The 15,410-nt window shown below is 55.4% G+C and overlaps 1 protein-coding gene across 1 annotated transcript in view; it reads left to right on the forward strand.

The window, feature by feature from the left end:
- The window catches only part of LOC125345514 (phospholipid-transporting ATPase IH-like), a 75,659-nt gene that overhangs the window by 9,387 nt on the left and 50,862 nt on the right, over window positions 1–15,410 (forward strand). The window contains exons 3-5 of the mRNA XM_048337645.1: window positions 8,232–8,398; window positions 13,415–13,504; window positions 13,893–13,973. Of these exons, the coding sequence (XP_048193602.1) occupies window positions 8,232–8,398; window positions 13,415–13,504; window positions 13,893–13,973 (338 nt within the window). The remainder of the gene's footprint in view (window positions 1–8,231; window positions 8,399–13,414; window positions 13,505–13,892; window positions 13,974–15,410) is intronic.

A 15,410-nucleotide genomic window follows, 5' to 3' on the forward strand; every position in this document is an offset into this window, starting at 1 on the left:
CGTGTTGAAAACAAAGGTTTGAAAGCAGTGTGTGTTTGCCTGAAGCCTGAGGGAATCATTCCCACAGTATGTTCAGAACTGTGCTATGTTTCCCTGGGAGAGGTGGGAAGAAGAAGAGGTGGGAAGCTTAGAAGATGGAGAACAGGGTGGAGCCAAGGAACTGGAGCTTCCTTGGCAGAGGAGAATAATGGCTGTGTTTTAATCCCCACAGGAGGGGACAAGACCTTCGTTGAGGGGAGACCTGCGTGTCCTGAGAGCCACAGGTCTCAAGGGTACGGCTCAGGAGCAGGTGCTGGTGGCTCCTTCCTGTAACCTGGCTACTAGGAGGCTGAGATCTGAAGATCACAGGTCAAGGCTAGCCCAGACAAGAAAGTCCATGAGACTCCTGTCTCCTGTTAACCAGCATAAAGCTGGAAGTGGAGCCAAAGCTCAAGTGGTAGAGTGCTAGCCTTAAGTGAAAAAAGTTCAGGAACAGTGCCCAGGCCCTAAATTCAAGGCCCCCCCCCCCCCCTGCCCAGGGCAACTCAGGGATTTTGATTTATTTACTGAGTCATACAACCAGCACATAATCTTCATGTTTTCTAACCTACTCTGTGTTTTGCAGAACAGAGCTGCAGGCTGTAACTGCTTAGCTGGAGGGGCCTCTGCAGTCAGGGCCTAGCATTCCCCACACCGTGGCCTGCTCCTTGGTGTTGGGCAAGTGGGCATCGTGGTGGTTAACTGATCCGTCTCCTACACAGGCAACAGTCCCCTTCTCAACCAGTGCCCAGAAAGCAAGACAGCAGGCTTTGGAACCTGGCCCCCACCCATCCCCGTCCTACAGCTCTGAATTAACAGCTGCTTGAGAACCCCACTCCCCCCACCTGGTGAGGGAGGAGGACCACACACACACCCCGACTGAGGGAGGATCACCTGCACACACCCACACCCTGAGGATCATCACACACACACACACACACACACACACACCCTGAGGATCATCATACACACACACACATACCTGCCCTGGCTGAGAGAGGACACCTGCACACACACACACACACACACACCTGCCCTGGCTGAGAGAGGACACCTGCACACACACACACACACACACACACCTGCCCTGGCTGAGAGAGGACACCTGCACACACACACACACACACCTGCCCTGGCTGAGAGAGGACACCTGCACACACACACACACACACACACACACACACACACCTGCCCTGGCTGAGAGAGGACACCTGCACACACACACACACACACACACACACACACCTGCCCTGGCTGAGAGAGGACACCTGCACACACACACACACACACACACACACACACACACACACACACGCCCTGACTGAGGGAGGATGACCACACACATCCGCCTGGCGCCAGCCATTGCCCTACCTGCAGCCCCAGTGCTGTCTGTGAGCAGGTAGTGGCTACACACCAAGCAGTAGAGGGAGACTCAGGTCTGCTCAGGTTCAGGTGCCGCTCATCTCTCAGCTGCAGAAAGCAGTAGAGGGAGACTCAGGTCTGCTCAGGTTCAGGTGCCGCTCATCTCTCAGCTGCGGAGAGGATCCAGAACTCTCCATCTGGAGGGAGGACAAAACATATCCAAGAATGGCACCGAGGACCAAGCACTTCCAGGTCAAAGGCCTTGTACAAGGAACAGGGCCCAAACATTGTGATTTTGTTTTCTAATAGAATGTTTATGAGCCAGTCTTACTTGGCTGTGGTCCCAAGACGTTCTATTTCAGAACTGCTGGCTCCTGTGTCTCCTGTCTTCTCGGTCCCCCAAGTCAAAGCTGTGGTGCCTGTGGCTCTGGGCGGGCCATGCGGAAGAGCCGACTTCCTGACTATTCCGCCTCCCACCCCACCCCTGGTGACACCCTTGAGACATGAGAGGAGGGGTCTGGAGATGAGAAAAGGGGGATGATAGTTCTTGGCGGGAATGGAGACCCCTTCCGGAAGCTGCTTGAGACAGTCACTTAGGGTCTCAGCTTCCGTGCACCAGGCCACCCCATCAAGCAAGCGAAGACTCGGAGGACAGACAGTGTCAGCTAAGGCTTTCTCCCGCGGCCCCAGTCCACTTCGTTAGTGGAGAACCAACAGGGCAGAATGGAAGCCAGACAGGAGTTAGAGGCCAGCACCCCAGGTCTGGTATCCCCAGAGCTATGCGTGGGGCCGGAATCTCAGTTGTAAAAGAGTTGTTTTTTGCCTCAGGCCTCAGTGGAAAGGTTTAAAGACCTTGATTTCCGGGTAGGTCTGTATCAGTGTGCCAACCTCTTCTGTCCAAACCTTCCTTCCGCTCTGTTGTCAAACCGGCTGAGCAGCAGCATTCCACTGCCCACTGCTACGGCCTGTGGACCCGTGATGGAAGGCATCTTCCTTCCTGGGGTGCTGTGCTAGCTGGGGGTGGAGGTGGGGTGTGGCTTGGCACAGGGATCTCAGCTGCAAGTGTGTGGCACGTGTGGTCTAGAGGAAGGTGCTCCCTCGGAGTAGGGGTCTCAGGTGCAAGTGTGTGGTCTCTGTGATCTAGAGGAATGTGCCCACTTAGACACGGGCCGGGCTCTGACCCTGTGCACCTGGGCAAGACCATTCTCACCTCGGTGGACTTCCTCAGGTGGGTCTTGGGCGTGCTGTGTGCTTGGAGCAGGCCACTCAGAGCCCCTCTGCCAGAGTGGCACCTGTGGAAACGCGTTTTAGTATGCTCAGACTCAGTGGGAGAACCATCATCCCAAGGGTGCCCGCGCGGGAAAGCGTGTCCACCAGCCTCGCTCTGCCCACCCCAAGGGCATCAGCCCCGTCGGAGAACCTCAGAGCCTGTGCCTGTCTTCTCCGCATCCTTTCCCTTTCCAGGATGAGCTGTGGGATCGGCCCTGTTAGCCAAGAGAGGTTCACCCCGAGGGTCTCGGTGGCTTCAAGATGGATCCTCGGTGGGCCCCACCTGGCCAAACAGCTCCAGGCTCTCCCTTCCCTCCGGGCCTCAAGTACAGTGATGTCCCGAAGGGAAGTGATTACAGTTCATCAGAAAGACGATGAGTTGTACACACACTCACACATACGTGTGCAAGATGGTGTGTACACACTTAGACACATGAGCAGTTATATATGGATGCACTTACCCATATACTCATCCGTGTTGACGAGTTGTATGCACACTCATATACGTGCACATATACACTCTTCTACATACATACACACGTTGATAAGTGGCACACACACATACACAGTCATATGCACATACACTCTTTTTCACACACACACATGTATATACACATAGGCATGCACATCCTTTCTGCTCCTTCCAGTTTTTGATGTGGAAACAGGGTGATAAGTCACCTGATGGAGTGGCTTTGGTTTTTATGTATTCTGGAACATTCCTGGGTCTGCTGGTATGGGCTGCACTGTAGAGTCTCCTCCTCGGTGCTTCAGCCAAAGCTCTGATAGGATCTTTCAAGTCTCAAGGTTGACTCAGCCTTCACTTGGTGGTAGAGCTCCAACTTATGCAGTGTCTCTAAATTCTAAAAGATAGTATTAAGAAGAAGTCAAACCATGACTTATCCAGCCATGAAAATGAATATATATGAAAGAGGAAACCTAGTGTTTGGAAGATGAAAAGGAAAGGAGGAAAGCACACATTGGTGCAGTGGGAAGGAGTGTTAGGAGAGTGAGTCTCACCCGGGCTCAGTGGTGCACACCTGTAGTCACAGCCACCTGGGGTCGCGAGGCTGGCAAGTACAAGACCACAGGGCAGAAAGGACTGGGGATGTCGCTCCAGCGTCTAGCAAGTGTGAAGCCCTGAGCTCAGTGCTCTGTGCTGGCGAGGAGTGGACGGGTCCTCTGCCAGGAGAACAGGACTTGCTGGTTTGTGAGGATTCCTTTGTGCCCAGTGGCTTTCTGCAGTGCCACCGAGGAGCTGCCCCTGGATGGTAGTTGGTTGTCCCCAGCAGCCCTCTGCGGGCTCCAGGAGGAGGTTGCCTTTTCCTGGCTGATAGGGTCAGCCGGGTAGAGGGTGGAGAGTGGGGTTGGCCCCTGACGCTCGCGCCCCGCCAGGCCCAGCAGGGTGGTGGTTTGCTCTCTCAGGAACCAAGGTGTTCAGGGACGATGGCAGCAGTAGGCCGCTGCATCTTCTCTTCATTTGCTGCTCAAGGTTTATGGGGAGCAGTGTTGAACCCGGAGCTTCATTCACACTTGCTAGGCAGGTGCTGTTCCATTGGAGCCATACCTTCGGACCATTTTGCTCTGGTTCACTTGGAGATTGGGCCTTGGTTTTGCCCAGGCCAGCCTGGACCTTGATCCTCTTACTTAGGCTTTTTGTCATGGCTGAAATGACAGACCTCAGCCACCACAACTCGCCTTTTTGTGGACCTAGAATCTCAAGGACTTTTTGCCAGGGTTGTCTTGAAGCCACGGTCCTCTCTACCTCAGCCTCCCGAGGAGCTGCGACCCCAGGCACGAGCTACTGCGCTCTGGCGCTCTGCATTTTTAAAAAGGAGGAGGCGAATACTCCGGAATGTCTTTAAAAACATATATTTTGAATTTACTTCCATGAAACTGTTCATCTGATACAAATAGGGCAGAAGTGTTAACATTTGTGAAGTCTTGGTGGCTTGTTGTAAACTAGCTTTCTGTGTCTGTTATTTCATAATGCCCTCCTCCAGTCTGCGTGGAAGAACTTAACGTGCGGCCTGTCCTTCGTGGTCAGGGGCGGAGGCCAGACCTCGAGGGAAGACAGACTTCCACCCACAGCCTCGGCTGCCTGCACTGGGCAGAAGATGGTCAGGGTGTTTGGGGTCCCCGCTGCCAGCCGGGTACAGCTAGGGAAGGTCAGCTGTCCTCCCCCAACCACGGGGTGCCTTCCTGCACGGAGGCGCCCGGTCCCACGGCCTGGACTGCGGTGGCGCCCCGTCCGTGTGACTGCGTCAGAGCGCGCCCCTCCACCGTCCCGTCCGCCCCCCCGGCTGCTCAGGCCTCGCACGGACGCGAGAGTGCGGGCAGGGCCTGGCTCCCTCGTGTGGTGAAGCTCACGGGTCTCCGAGGCCTTGTCCACCGGGCACCCTCTTGTTCCGTCCGCCAGAATCACGGAGGTGCTCCCCTCAGTACTCGAAGAATCAGTCATCGTGGGCCCGGTCACATGGCCGCCCCGGACGGGCGCGGGCGCCGAGAGGACGGCACGGTCACGGTGCTGCTCGGGCCTGGCCGCGCGAGCCCGCTGCCCACGTGGAAACTGCGCTGCGTGGTGGCCCGCAGGTCTGCTGGCCCTCTCTGTGGGAGGGAGACGACTCCAAGCTCTAGTTAAAGGAAGGAAGGAAGCCCGTCAGGTTTTCTAGGAGCCGCGGCAGCTCCTTGCCCGGAGGCGAGGAGAGCAGGAGTTCATCGTCACCCCGATGCGTCCGCAGCTCCGTCACACCGAGAGTTGCCTCGCCCAGAGGAGCACCCCACTTGGGTCGGGGTGGCCACAGTGGCACTGTCTCCGTAGCTCCTGTTTCACCTTATAAACCCCCTGTCCCGAGTGGGGTGTCAGGACAACCGTGGGTACCCAGTCTCCAGAGTGCCCGGGACGGGCTTCTACCACCCTGCCCTCCCCCTTCCTGCCCGCTCCCCTCCCCGCCCTGCCTGCTCCTGTGCCCACCCTTTGGCCCAGCCCAGCCCCTCTCCCTTAGCTACAGACGGCTCTCCTGGGGCTTCCCTCCACTGCGCTCTGATGCCTGCAGGGGAGACCCGAGGCGCACGGAGGTGTGGCTCCCCGCAGGGCCCCCTCCTTCTCTCCTTGTGCCTTTTGCAGTCGTGTGTGTGTGTGTGTGTGTGTGTGTGTGTGTGTGTGCGTGCGCACGCCACACTGCCAGCGTCTCCCTCACACCTCTGCTCTGTTCATAGGCAGGCGAGCCTCCTGCGGAGGGGAGGGGAGGGGAGGGCCCTCTGGTCGGCATCATGGCGGCTCTCCTTGGTGCGTGTGCTGTAGCAGGATGCAGGGCCTCCGGGCACAGAGGCTCAGGAGGTGTGATGGCTGGTAGCGAGGAAGTTCCTGCAAGCTGCAGCTTGTGTTCAGTTCCGCTGTGGGATGTGGTCACGGGCCCCATCAAGGCTCGTCTTGCAGTTTGGCCAATGGACAGTGGACTCATTTTTTAGATGAAGTAATTTATCACGTGCCCAGGCATCGATAGGTAAGGAACTATTTCTGGGGCTGCAGAGCCTTTTATCTGCTGCCTGTCCGCATCCCTGAGTGGTTCCCCTCCTGGAAGAGCTTCCTCCCTAGGTTTCTAGAACTTGCTTGGAAGCCTGAGAAGGTGCTGTCGTTCACGTGGCTCCAGATAGCCGTTTCCTCGGAGGCCAGGGGAAGGCAGCAGCAAGCTAGGAGTGCTTGTAGTTACCAGATTGCCCGTGGACGCCTGTTATGCCCCCCAAAGGGGGAAGAAAGCATAGGAATAATCACCGTGTGTGCACGCAGGCCACCGCGTGGCGGTGAGGAGCCACGGGGCTCGGTGGGCAGCTGAACGTGGCTTTCTCGTGCAGGGCTCCCCCTGCATCCAATGTGCATCTAGTCCGTTCTCAAGCGGGGTTTTGTTTTAAGGTTTGAGACAAACCCTGCTTCTTGCTGGTGGGCAGTTTATAATCTAAACTTGTCTCTCCGAAGTCAATCCTACATTTCTTATTTAAAGTGGCATGAAGTTGTCATGCTTGAGTTGCTTCATAATGAGCGTCTATCTGACGGTGAGCGTTAAACTGCCTCTGGCTGGCGTTGGCCGGTTGGGGCCTGCTCCCCCACCAGGCACCTCTCAAAGCCTGGGGCAGTGGTAGCCTGGGGAGCTCACGGCCGCCCCGAAGTCCTGACATGGCCTGGCAAATGAAGAGCAAAGGTCTCCGAGAGGGGCAGTGTGTGTGGAAAGGCAGGCCCATGCTTTCCTCCTTCTGTTTGATTATAATGCGGTCCCCTCCTCGGATGAGGGGTGAGTCTGGTTGCCTTCTGAGGGAGAGGGCGCTCAGGGCTTTGGGTTGTGAGCTTCTTCGAGGAAGTTTGGGGTCACTTTGCACTCGGGGCCTCCCGGCACGAGTGGGCTGTGCGGAGGGCGGCAGGCACGGTGGAGGAACTCCCTCCGAGGAGCCCAGCCCAGGTCCTGCACAGGGAAGCGGACCTGGTTCCTTCCGGGTGGCACAGAGCCAGGACTGGGTGCGATGGCCCCCAGGAGCCGAGGAGCCTCGGTGGCCCTGGAGGTGACGTCCCTTGTCTTTGCTGAGAACCCGGCTGCAATTCACAGGGGTTGAGCTGGCCTTTCTCAGTTAGTACAGACAGGTGTGCAGAGCTCAGCCCTCCCATAGGAAGTGGACTCAGACGTTTGCGTACCCCCAGTGTGTCGTGCGGGCCCAGCAGGAGGGGCCTCTGTCCTCAGAAAGCAGTCAGATAGATGAGTAGAGGGGCTAATGGTAGAAATAAAGCCCCCAGAGGGAGCCCGGTGAGGTGCGCAGCCGTGAGCAGACACGCAGTGGCGTCTCCACCCAGTGGCTCCTTCTGTGGGCTGTCGGCTGTGGACGGGACAGTTCTCCCAAGCCGCAAAGGGCAGCCGGCAGGAAGCAGCACCTCTGCGGGCCAGGCCACTGCCTTTGCGTTCGTTGCTGCTGCCTCAGATGCGTCTTGAGAGCCGAGTGAGGCGCCCCCTCTTCTGGGGTAGCAGGGCCGCACCCCCGTAGGTCACCGGCCCGCAGGGAGTGCAGGGCCCCGACCATGACGTGTGTGGCTCTGAGAGGGGCTTGGTGTGGCCCACGTCACTGCGTTGCACACGGCCGTGGCCTGTGGGTGGGTGTGAGCCTAAGGGACTTCCTGCCTCTAACGCCCAGCTCTGCCTCGCTTTCTCATCCCAGGAAAGCCTGGTTATTGAACAGCGGTGCCTGAGCTCCGGTGGTTCTGAGTTTCAAGTTTCTTTCGCATGTCATGTGACACCTCTTAAAATCATCTTGTCTCTCCCAGAAGCCCTCAGGTTTTGCTGCTGCATGTATGTCTAACACATCCACACTGCTCTGTCAAAACAAAGCCCCAGCTTTTGTAAGACCCGGGGCCTCTCCCTGGGCGCAGATGGACACTCCTGGTATCAGCTGTCCACTTGGGGCAGGGCCAGGGAAGCAATCATTTTGGCAACGGAACACTCAGGCCATTGGAAAGTCTCAAGAGCAGCCATGTGTTCCACTTCCACGGGCCGAGCCTTCGGTTTAATACTCGGTACCGGGCGGGGGCTGGAGGGGACTCACAGGGTGGGCTCCGAGGCGCACACTGACACTGCTCTTCCCTCCGCAGTGTGCAGGAGAAGAGAACTGGGTGGACAGCCGGACCATCTACGTGGGACACAAGGAGCCCCCTCCCGGGGCAGAGGCCTACATTCCACAGAGATACCCTGACAACAGAATCGTCTCCTCCAAGGTAGTCTGTCCTCAGTTCTGCATTTTCTGAGCAGCCATAGAGTTCCCAGTGCTATTAACATGCTACTCTGTTCCCAAGCAGAGTCGCAGAGGCTCAGCAGGACCTTGCCTTCTCCATCCACTCCCCAGAGGCACCCCTTCTCCATCCACTCCCCAGGTCCTTCCCCTTCTCCATCCACTCCCCAGGTCCTTCCCCTTCTCCATCCACTCCCCAGGTCCTTCCCCTTCTCCATCCACTCCCCAGAGCCTCCCCTTCTCCATCCACTCCCCAGGTCCTTCCCCTTCTCCATCCACTCCCCAGGTCCTTCCCCTTCTCCATCCACTCCCCAGGTCCTTCCCCTTCTCTATCCACTCCCCAGAGCCTCCCCTTCTCTATCCACTCCCCAGAGCCTCCCCTTCTCCATCCACTCCCCAGGTCCTTCCCCTTCTCCATCCACTCCCCAGGTCCTTCCCCTTCTCCATCCACTCCCCAGGTCCTTCCCCTTCTCCATCCACTCCCCAGGTCCTTCCCCTTCTCCATCCACTCCCCAGGTCCTTCCCCTTCTCCGTCCACTCCCCAGGTCCTTCCCCTTCTCCGTCCACTCCCCAGGTCCTTCCCCTTCTCCATCCACTCCCCAGGTCCTTCCCCTTCTCCATCCACTCCCCAGGTCCTTCCCCTTCTCCATCCACTCCCCAGGTCCTTCCCCTTCTCCATCCACTCTCCAGAGTCTCCCCTTCTCCATCCACTCCCCAGAGCCTCCCCTTCTCTATCCACTCCCCAGGTCCTTCCCCTTCTCCATCCACTCCCCAGAGCCTCCCCTTCTCTGTCCCCTCCCAGGTTCCTCTCCTTCTCTGTCCATTGGGAAGAGTTTCCTGGATACAGACCTGTGGTGCACTTGCCATATGCTTTCTGTGAACTTCCAGCATCCTGTGTGTGTCAGAAATGGTCATCGTCATTTCTATTCGTTTTTATGGCTATTTAGATTGTAACATGTAAAAGCCTACAATAGCTTTCATCCTTCTTGCCCAAGACCAGGACTCACACTTTGTATCTGGCTCTCTTGCTCATTGGCTGGTGCTCTACCACCTGAGCCATGTCTCCAGCCCAACAGCAGCTTTAATCTAGAAACACTCTGTGTAATCTCGAAAAGCATGCCCCCAAACAAAATTCCAACCAAAGGGATGTCCTCTGTCGTCACCCAAGCTTGGTAAGTGAAGAAGAAATAAACTGAACAGGAAATTCACATCCAAACACAAGCCCTCTCCAACCTGTTTTTAATCTGAGATACTTGGAAGTAACTCACACTGTGTCTGTGCTCCAGTGCCTCTCACTGTCCTGTAGGGCGTCAGGAAACATCCCAAAACCTCCTGGAAGGGTTTCTTAAAGTCAGCATTTGTCCCAGGTGCACACGTGGAGGCCCAGAGCTCATGGAGGGACAGGATCCCGGAGCAGGAGCAGGCCGTGCACATGCGTACAGGATACACAGCGCTGTGCTGGGTGCCGCTGTCCTCCGTGTGGAGTGTGTGCGCGGCCTGGCCCTGCCCTCGCCCCAGAGCCTTCTCCTTCCCAGTCCCAGGTCCCATGTCCCCTCCACGTAATGGCTCTTTGTTGTCATCAAAAGTTCTGTGTAGGCTTTGGGGGACACTGCAGCATTCCCTGATGCGCAAGGTGGGGAACGGAAGAGCGATTTGCTTCTTACAGGCACTCCCTTGTTGTCCAGGCATATATCCCCCTGCCCCCCCCCCCCCCCCCCCCCCCCCCCGCTTTGTGAGTCACTTGAGGCCAGTCTATCACTTTTCTGGGTTTCTTACCAGATTCTTTGCAAGGAGTGGCTTTTCATTAATGACCCTGAGAGGCCTTTCTGGCTCCCTGGGGATCCTGAGCCGAAGGCCTTGTAACTTTCTGGTAAAGGAGACCTGTGGCTGGTTGTGCAGGAAGTACAGAAAACCATCTCTCCTCGTGAGCCCTTCATACCAGGAACCAATTGAACTAAGTCAACAACCCCTTTCCACAAGTGGCCTGGGCGGCCAGGCTGGGCATCAGCGGGGTCCTTGAACAGCTCTGATCTCAGCCTCCAGTGGGCTCTCAGCATGCCTGAGAGCTGAGCACCGCTCACCCTTCAGAGAGGAGAGGTGGCGCCAAGGATGCCCGGAAGGCACGGGGGACAGGTGTGCTGACAGATCCGGGAAGGACGGCAGGCCCTCGGGCGGGCGGGCGGGGCGGGGCGGGGCGGGTGCTGGAGCTCAGCTGGTGCTGGCCTGGCCTTGGAGAGCTTTTGCTTAACTCACAGCTCAGGTTGTGTGAGGCACGCGTTTACGTCAGATGTGGAGAATATGCGCGTTTTGTTGAGAGGAAGTTTTCTGTGACGAGTTGGAGTCCTCGAGTGCCCTAACGCCCAACTTGTTGGGTTTCCTCCAGCGGGACCCACGGTGTGGAACGCTGTCGTGCGAGGCCCTCTCCTCGCATCCAGCGCCGCCGGGTGGCACCGTGCGGGCCCCGTTGCCCGGTGACTGGCCGGGGTCTGCTTCCCCTTCAGAGGAGTCGGTGTCTCACAGAAGAAATGATCTCCCGAGCCCTCGCCCCACGCCGGCCGTGTGCGGTGCCCCCCCTGGGGCACCCGTGAGGGCGGAGGGGCGTGGGTAGCTGCTCCCCCGTGAAAAGTTACACTGGGCAGCACAGACCCCACGGGCTCGAGGCCCTGCTCTGCCCTGAGAGGGTTGTAGAACTAAATGCCAGCTGCATCTGTGCTGTCATTCTGTGCCTCAGAGAAAGCTGAATCACTTTAAATGATTAGGAAATAGGGCGTGGCCTCGACTGGTGTGCACATGTAGGGAGGGATTTATTGGCTGATATTGTATGAATGACGTTCATGTTCAGAATTTGCTCTGAGTTCCAGAATAACCCCAGGACGCCACCCTACTTATTCCCAAGTAGAGCAGCAGGGGCTTGACAGGCTCGGGATGGGCAGCCCTCAGCGGCAGCGCCCCAGCCCAGAGTTCCTCTGCAGCCCCCCGCGCGCCCCATCTGCGTGGGTGTGCCTCCTCCCAACGCCCTCGCAGTCCCACGTGTGCCCTGCCTCCGTCACCGTGAGAGAGACACCTCCTCTCCTCAGGTGACACTCGGCTTCGCTGCACTGCCGGCGCCCCGTCTCCTGGCTCCTCTAGACAGTCCCCCACACCATGGGACTGGATCCATTTCAGACAGCTATCTCCCAGGCCTCCTGGTGCTGACCTCGCTGGCAGGGCACAGCTCCCCGTTCTCCCGGGGCCTCGTCCTGCGGGGGACCACAGGGGAAGGGCTGGGGTTCCCACAAGTCCTGCTCCACTCCGGTAACATGAATACCCGAGATCGGCTTACGAAGGGGCAGGTGGCCGTAGGCACCCGCTCAGTGCCAGCTCAGTACTTGTGCACCCTAGAGGCGAGTCTTTGGTGACGTGTCTCACGACTCAAATGCCTTGGACGTCTGTGCAGTAAGCGTGTCTGTGGCCTTTCCACTTCCTACCCTCAGCTTCCCTTTCCAACGAAACAGCCGTGGCTTAGATACCCAGAATTTTTCCAGGCTAAATAGTTGGCTGATGATATCAGAGTAGAAGCACTTGATACCCAAATGCAGATCGGGGTAGGACATTGCAGGATGGCCCACTGGCCTAGGCAGATACTCGGACTGTGACCATTCAGCAAAGATAAAATGTGTAGTTGGCTTGCCGTGGTCAGTTTTCCAGTTCCTCTATGTATGGTGAAATGTTGGTTTGGTTTTATTTTGGCCCGCCTTTACAGTTATCTGTGTACTTATAGAAGATGACGTTACTTCTTGTATGATATTACAAGTCAGCACTGGTACTGTGTACGATTTACTCTGTAAAACATTCAGAGCTGCCGGGAATGACCGTGGTGGGACCTTCAGCGCTTGCTCAGAACAAATGGACAGATTAGTGGTTTTTAATTCCACAGTGAGCCTGGTTCCCTGCCTGATAGGTGTTAGAATTTGACACTCAGGGGTCCTAGAACAGTAGCACACAGCCGCGAGGGTGTGGACGTGTGCTTTACACACCGCTGTTCTTGCGCACCCCGTGTCGTGGAGCTGAAGGGCCTCGGAGAGGGACCGGCTTGGCTCATGTCTTCTACTCCAGGTGCAGCCTCACAGTGGACAGTGGCGCCACCCCTAGGACCTCAGAACTAGGCTACTTATGCAGAGCCCACCAACGGAAAGCCCCACTGGAGGGCTTTCCACACACAGTAACCTGTGCAGATTTGATTCTCTGTACCGTAACGCCCCCAGCCTTCCCTTGTCCTCCAGCCTCTGCACATAGTCCCCTTTGTTCTCACACACACACGCTCCTTTGTTGAAGGTTCATTTCTGGTGAATAAACTTGATCTGCATTTAGAAGAATGTAGAAGGTGATACTTTATGTCATGCGTGTTAGGACTTCCTCCTATGGAAACCGTAAACCGTGCACACGTAGAGAGAAGCTGGCAGTTCCCAACATTGCCAGCCTCCTCTTGTAGAGCCTAAGATCATGTTGAAGGGCTCCTAGACCCCCATGGCTGTAGGTAAAAAAAAGATGGAACATTTTTCTGTTGCTGTGCCTTGGTTACTGAATAATGCATTCTAGAGGTTTGGGGGAGGTGTTTCAGTTAATCCGTGAGTGGGAAGTCGTTCTCTGGGTAAGGGGACTAAGGATGGCTTCCTGGAGTGGGGCCCAAGTTATTTCCATTTTGTAAATGTATGAAGAATAAAAGGTAGCTGATCCAGGTCACACCTGTTAAGAGATTACTGTTCTTTTAAGAGAGGAGCTACTTTGCACTTACTTTATCTTGAATCCTTGAGAGTCAGGTAATTTACTTACGTAGTTTTGGAATGTACCTTCTGTTAAAGAAGTTTGCTTTGGGGAGTTAACACAGATAAAATGCCAGAAATCAAGAATTTGTGTCTAAAACTGAAATTCCTCTGCAGTCCAGCACTGCTCACTGTCCTCTGGAAGAGCACTGCCTGAAAGAAGGCTCCACGTGACCTTCTCTTGCTTTTCTTCTCTACAGTACACATTTTGGAACTTCATTCCCAAGAACTTATTTGAACAATTCAGGAGAATAGCCAACTTTTATTTTCTCATCATCTTTCTGGTGCAGGTAAGGCAGTCCTAGTTTTCAAATGTATGTCGAAATAAGTGACATTGAATTCTGAGCCGATCACCATACGGGTTGCTAATTAAAAGGCCAGGGACTCGAGGCCCCTCGTCTGCAGTCGTTCAGCCCGCTCTCTGAGACAAGACCCACGAGGTAGATCACGCTGAGCGGGCGCGTCATGAGTTCAATGTATCAGGGCGTCGGACTTGGGTCTCTGCCACGTGCTAAACCTGGTTGTCTTGACACAGCTCTTAAGGGGCTTCCCTCGCTGCAGCAAGACAGGGAGCCAGCAGAGGGACTGACTTAAGCAGAAGCAGCGAGAGGTGGCTGTGGTACCCGCCCTCGGGCTGGCAAAGTCGCTGACGGGCGTTTTGCTCTCTCCTCACTGCAGTTGATCATCGACACACCCACAAGTCCAGTGACTAGCGGGCTCCCACTCTTCTTTGTCATCACTGTCACCGCCATCAAGCAGGTAAGAAGCTCACAGACTGCAGGGAGGCAGGTGCCAGCCGTGTCACGTGGCCGCAAGCAGGCCTTCCACTCAGGGCATGCAGTCTGGGTCATAGAAAAGTTAATGGGATTGTAGAGATTTGTTTTGCAATTGCTTTGGATTGGTGCTTGCGTTAAAATCAGAGAGCTGCTCACTAGTTTGGTACTTTCTGAGTGTGAGAAGAAAATGTCTCTGTCTCCTGAGCCAACTAGAGACAGTCACGGGTCAGAGACACAGCAGAGTCCCGTGGCCTGCACTGTCCCTCCTAGAACCCGCTCCTACAGCTTGTAACAGAGCATAGCCTCCTCCAGTTTATCCAGGTCATGGCTAGTCTTAGTTATGAGTGATGTCCCGCGTTAGAATGACGTCCCCTATTAGGAATGAGCCTGTGCTAAAGTAAACAATGTCCTGTGTAAGGAATGTCTTCAATTCTTCATCCATGTTAAGTTGTGTTTTGTCTTCCCGTGGATGAGTCCCGTCGCTTGCAGAATTGTCATAGGTTCTTGGTAGGAGGCCCTTGCTTACTACATACAAACCACTTACCCTGTAAGTTGGAATTTCAGGTCGTTTTTCACTTGAGTCATCTGGGTACGTCACAGAACGCCAGCTTTTAACTCAGTTCTTAGGGCCTTGTGCTTGGCAGGCTGGTGTTTCACTGTTGAGCCACACTTCCACCCCTGACTTTTGCTGGTTACTTTTAGGCCAGGGTCTCCCTTCTTATAAGCTTCCCTCCATAGAGATGGAGTCACAGACCTTTCCACCCATGGTTGCTGGCACCACGACCCTCCTGATTCAGCGTTACTTTCTGCTGATTATTTTTGAGCTAGGGTCTTGTTTCCTGGGCACCGTTCACCGAGGTTAGGCTTCCAGTAGCCAGGATGACAGGCAGTGCCAATCCCGGTCTTGGTTGAGATAGTTTTCTCACACTTTTTTTGTTTTTCTGCCCAAGCTGGCCTCAAACTACAGTACTACTAATCTCGGCTTTCCAAGTAGCTATATGTCACAGGTGTGAGCTACCAGCACTTGGCTTTACCTGACATATTGTCGCATAGACATGGAGTGAGTGTAGCCCTCAGTCAAAAGTAGTAGTGTAGAGACACTGACATGATTGGCTCTAGATTCTAACAGATATGGACAGGCTCATGTTACCCTGGTGTGTGTGTGTGTGTCTGTGTCTGTGTCTGTCTGTCTGTGTGTCTGTGTCTCTGTCTGTCTCTGTGTCTGTCTGTCTGTGTGTCCAGGGGGCCCTGAGTTGTTCCACTGGGAGTCCAGATCTCACCATGAGAAGACCTGAACTTGTTTTTTTTAGAACATAACTGTGGAGAGTACTCGAGTTACTGTTAGCTTATCCTGTGTCTCATATGACAGTGATCTGGAAATACAGGTTTGAAAACAATATCCGTCTATTTCAGGCCTATT

Source organism: Perognathus longimembris, unplaced genomic scaffold (genome assembly GCF_023159225.1).
Source record: "Perognathus longimembris pacificus isolate PPM17 unplaced genomic scaffold, ASM2315922v1 HiC_scaffold_5797, whole genome shotgun sequence".
NCBI lineage: Eukaryota > Metazoa > Chordata > Mammalia > Rodentia > Heteromyidae > Perognathus > Perognathus longimembris.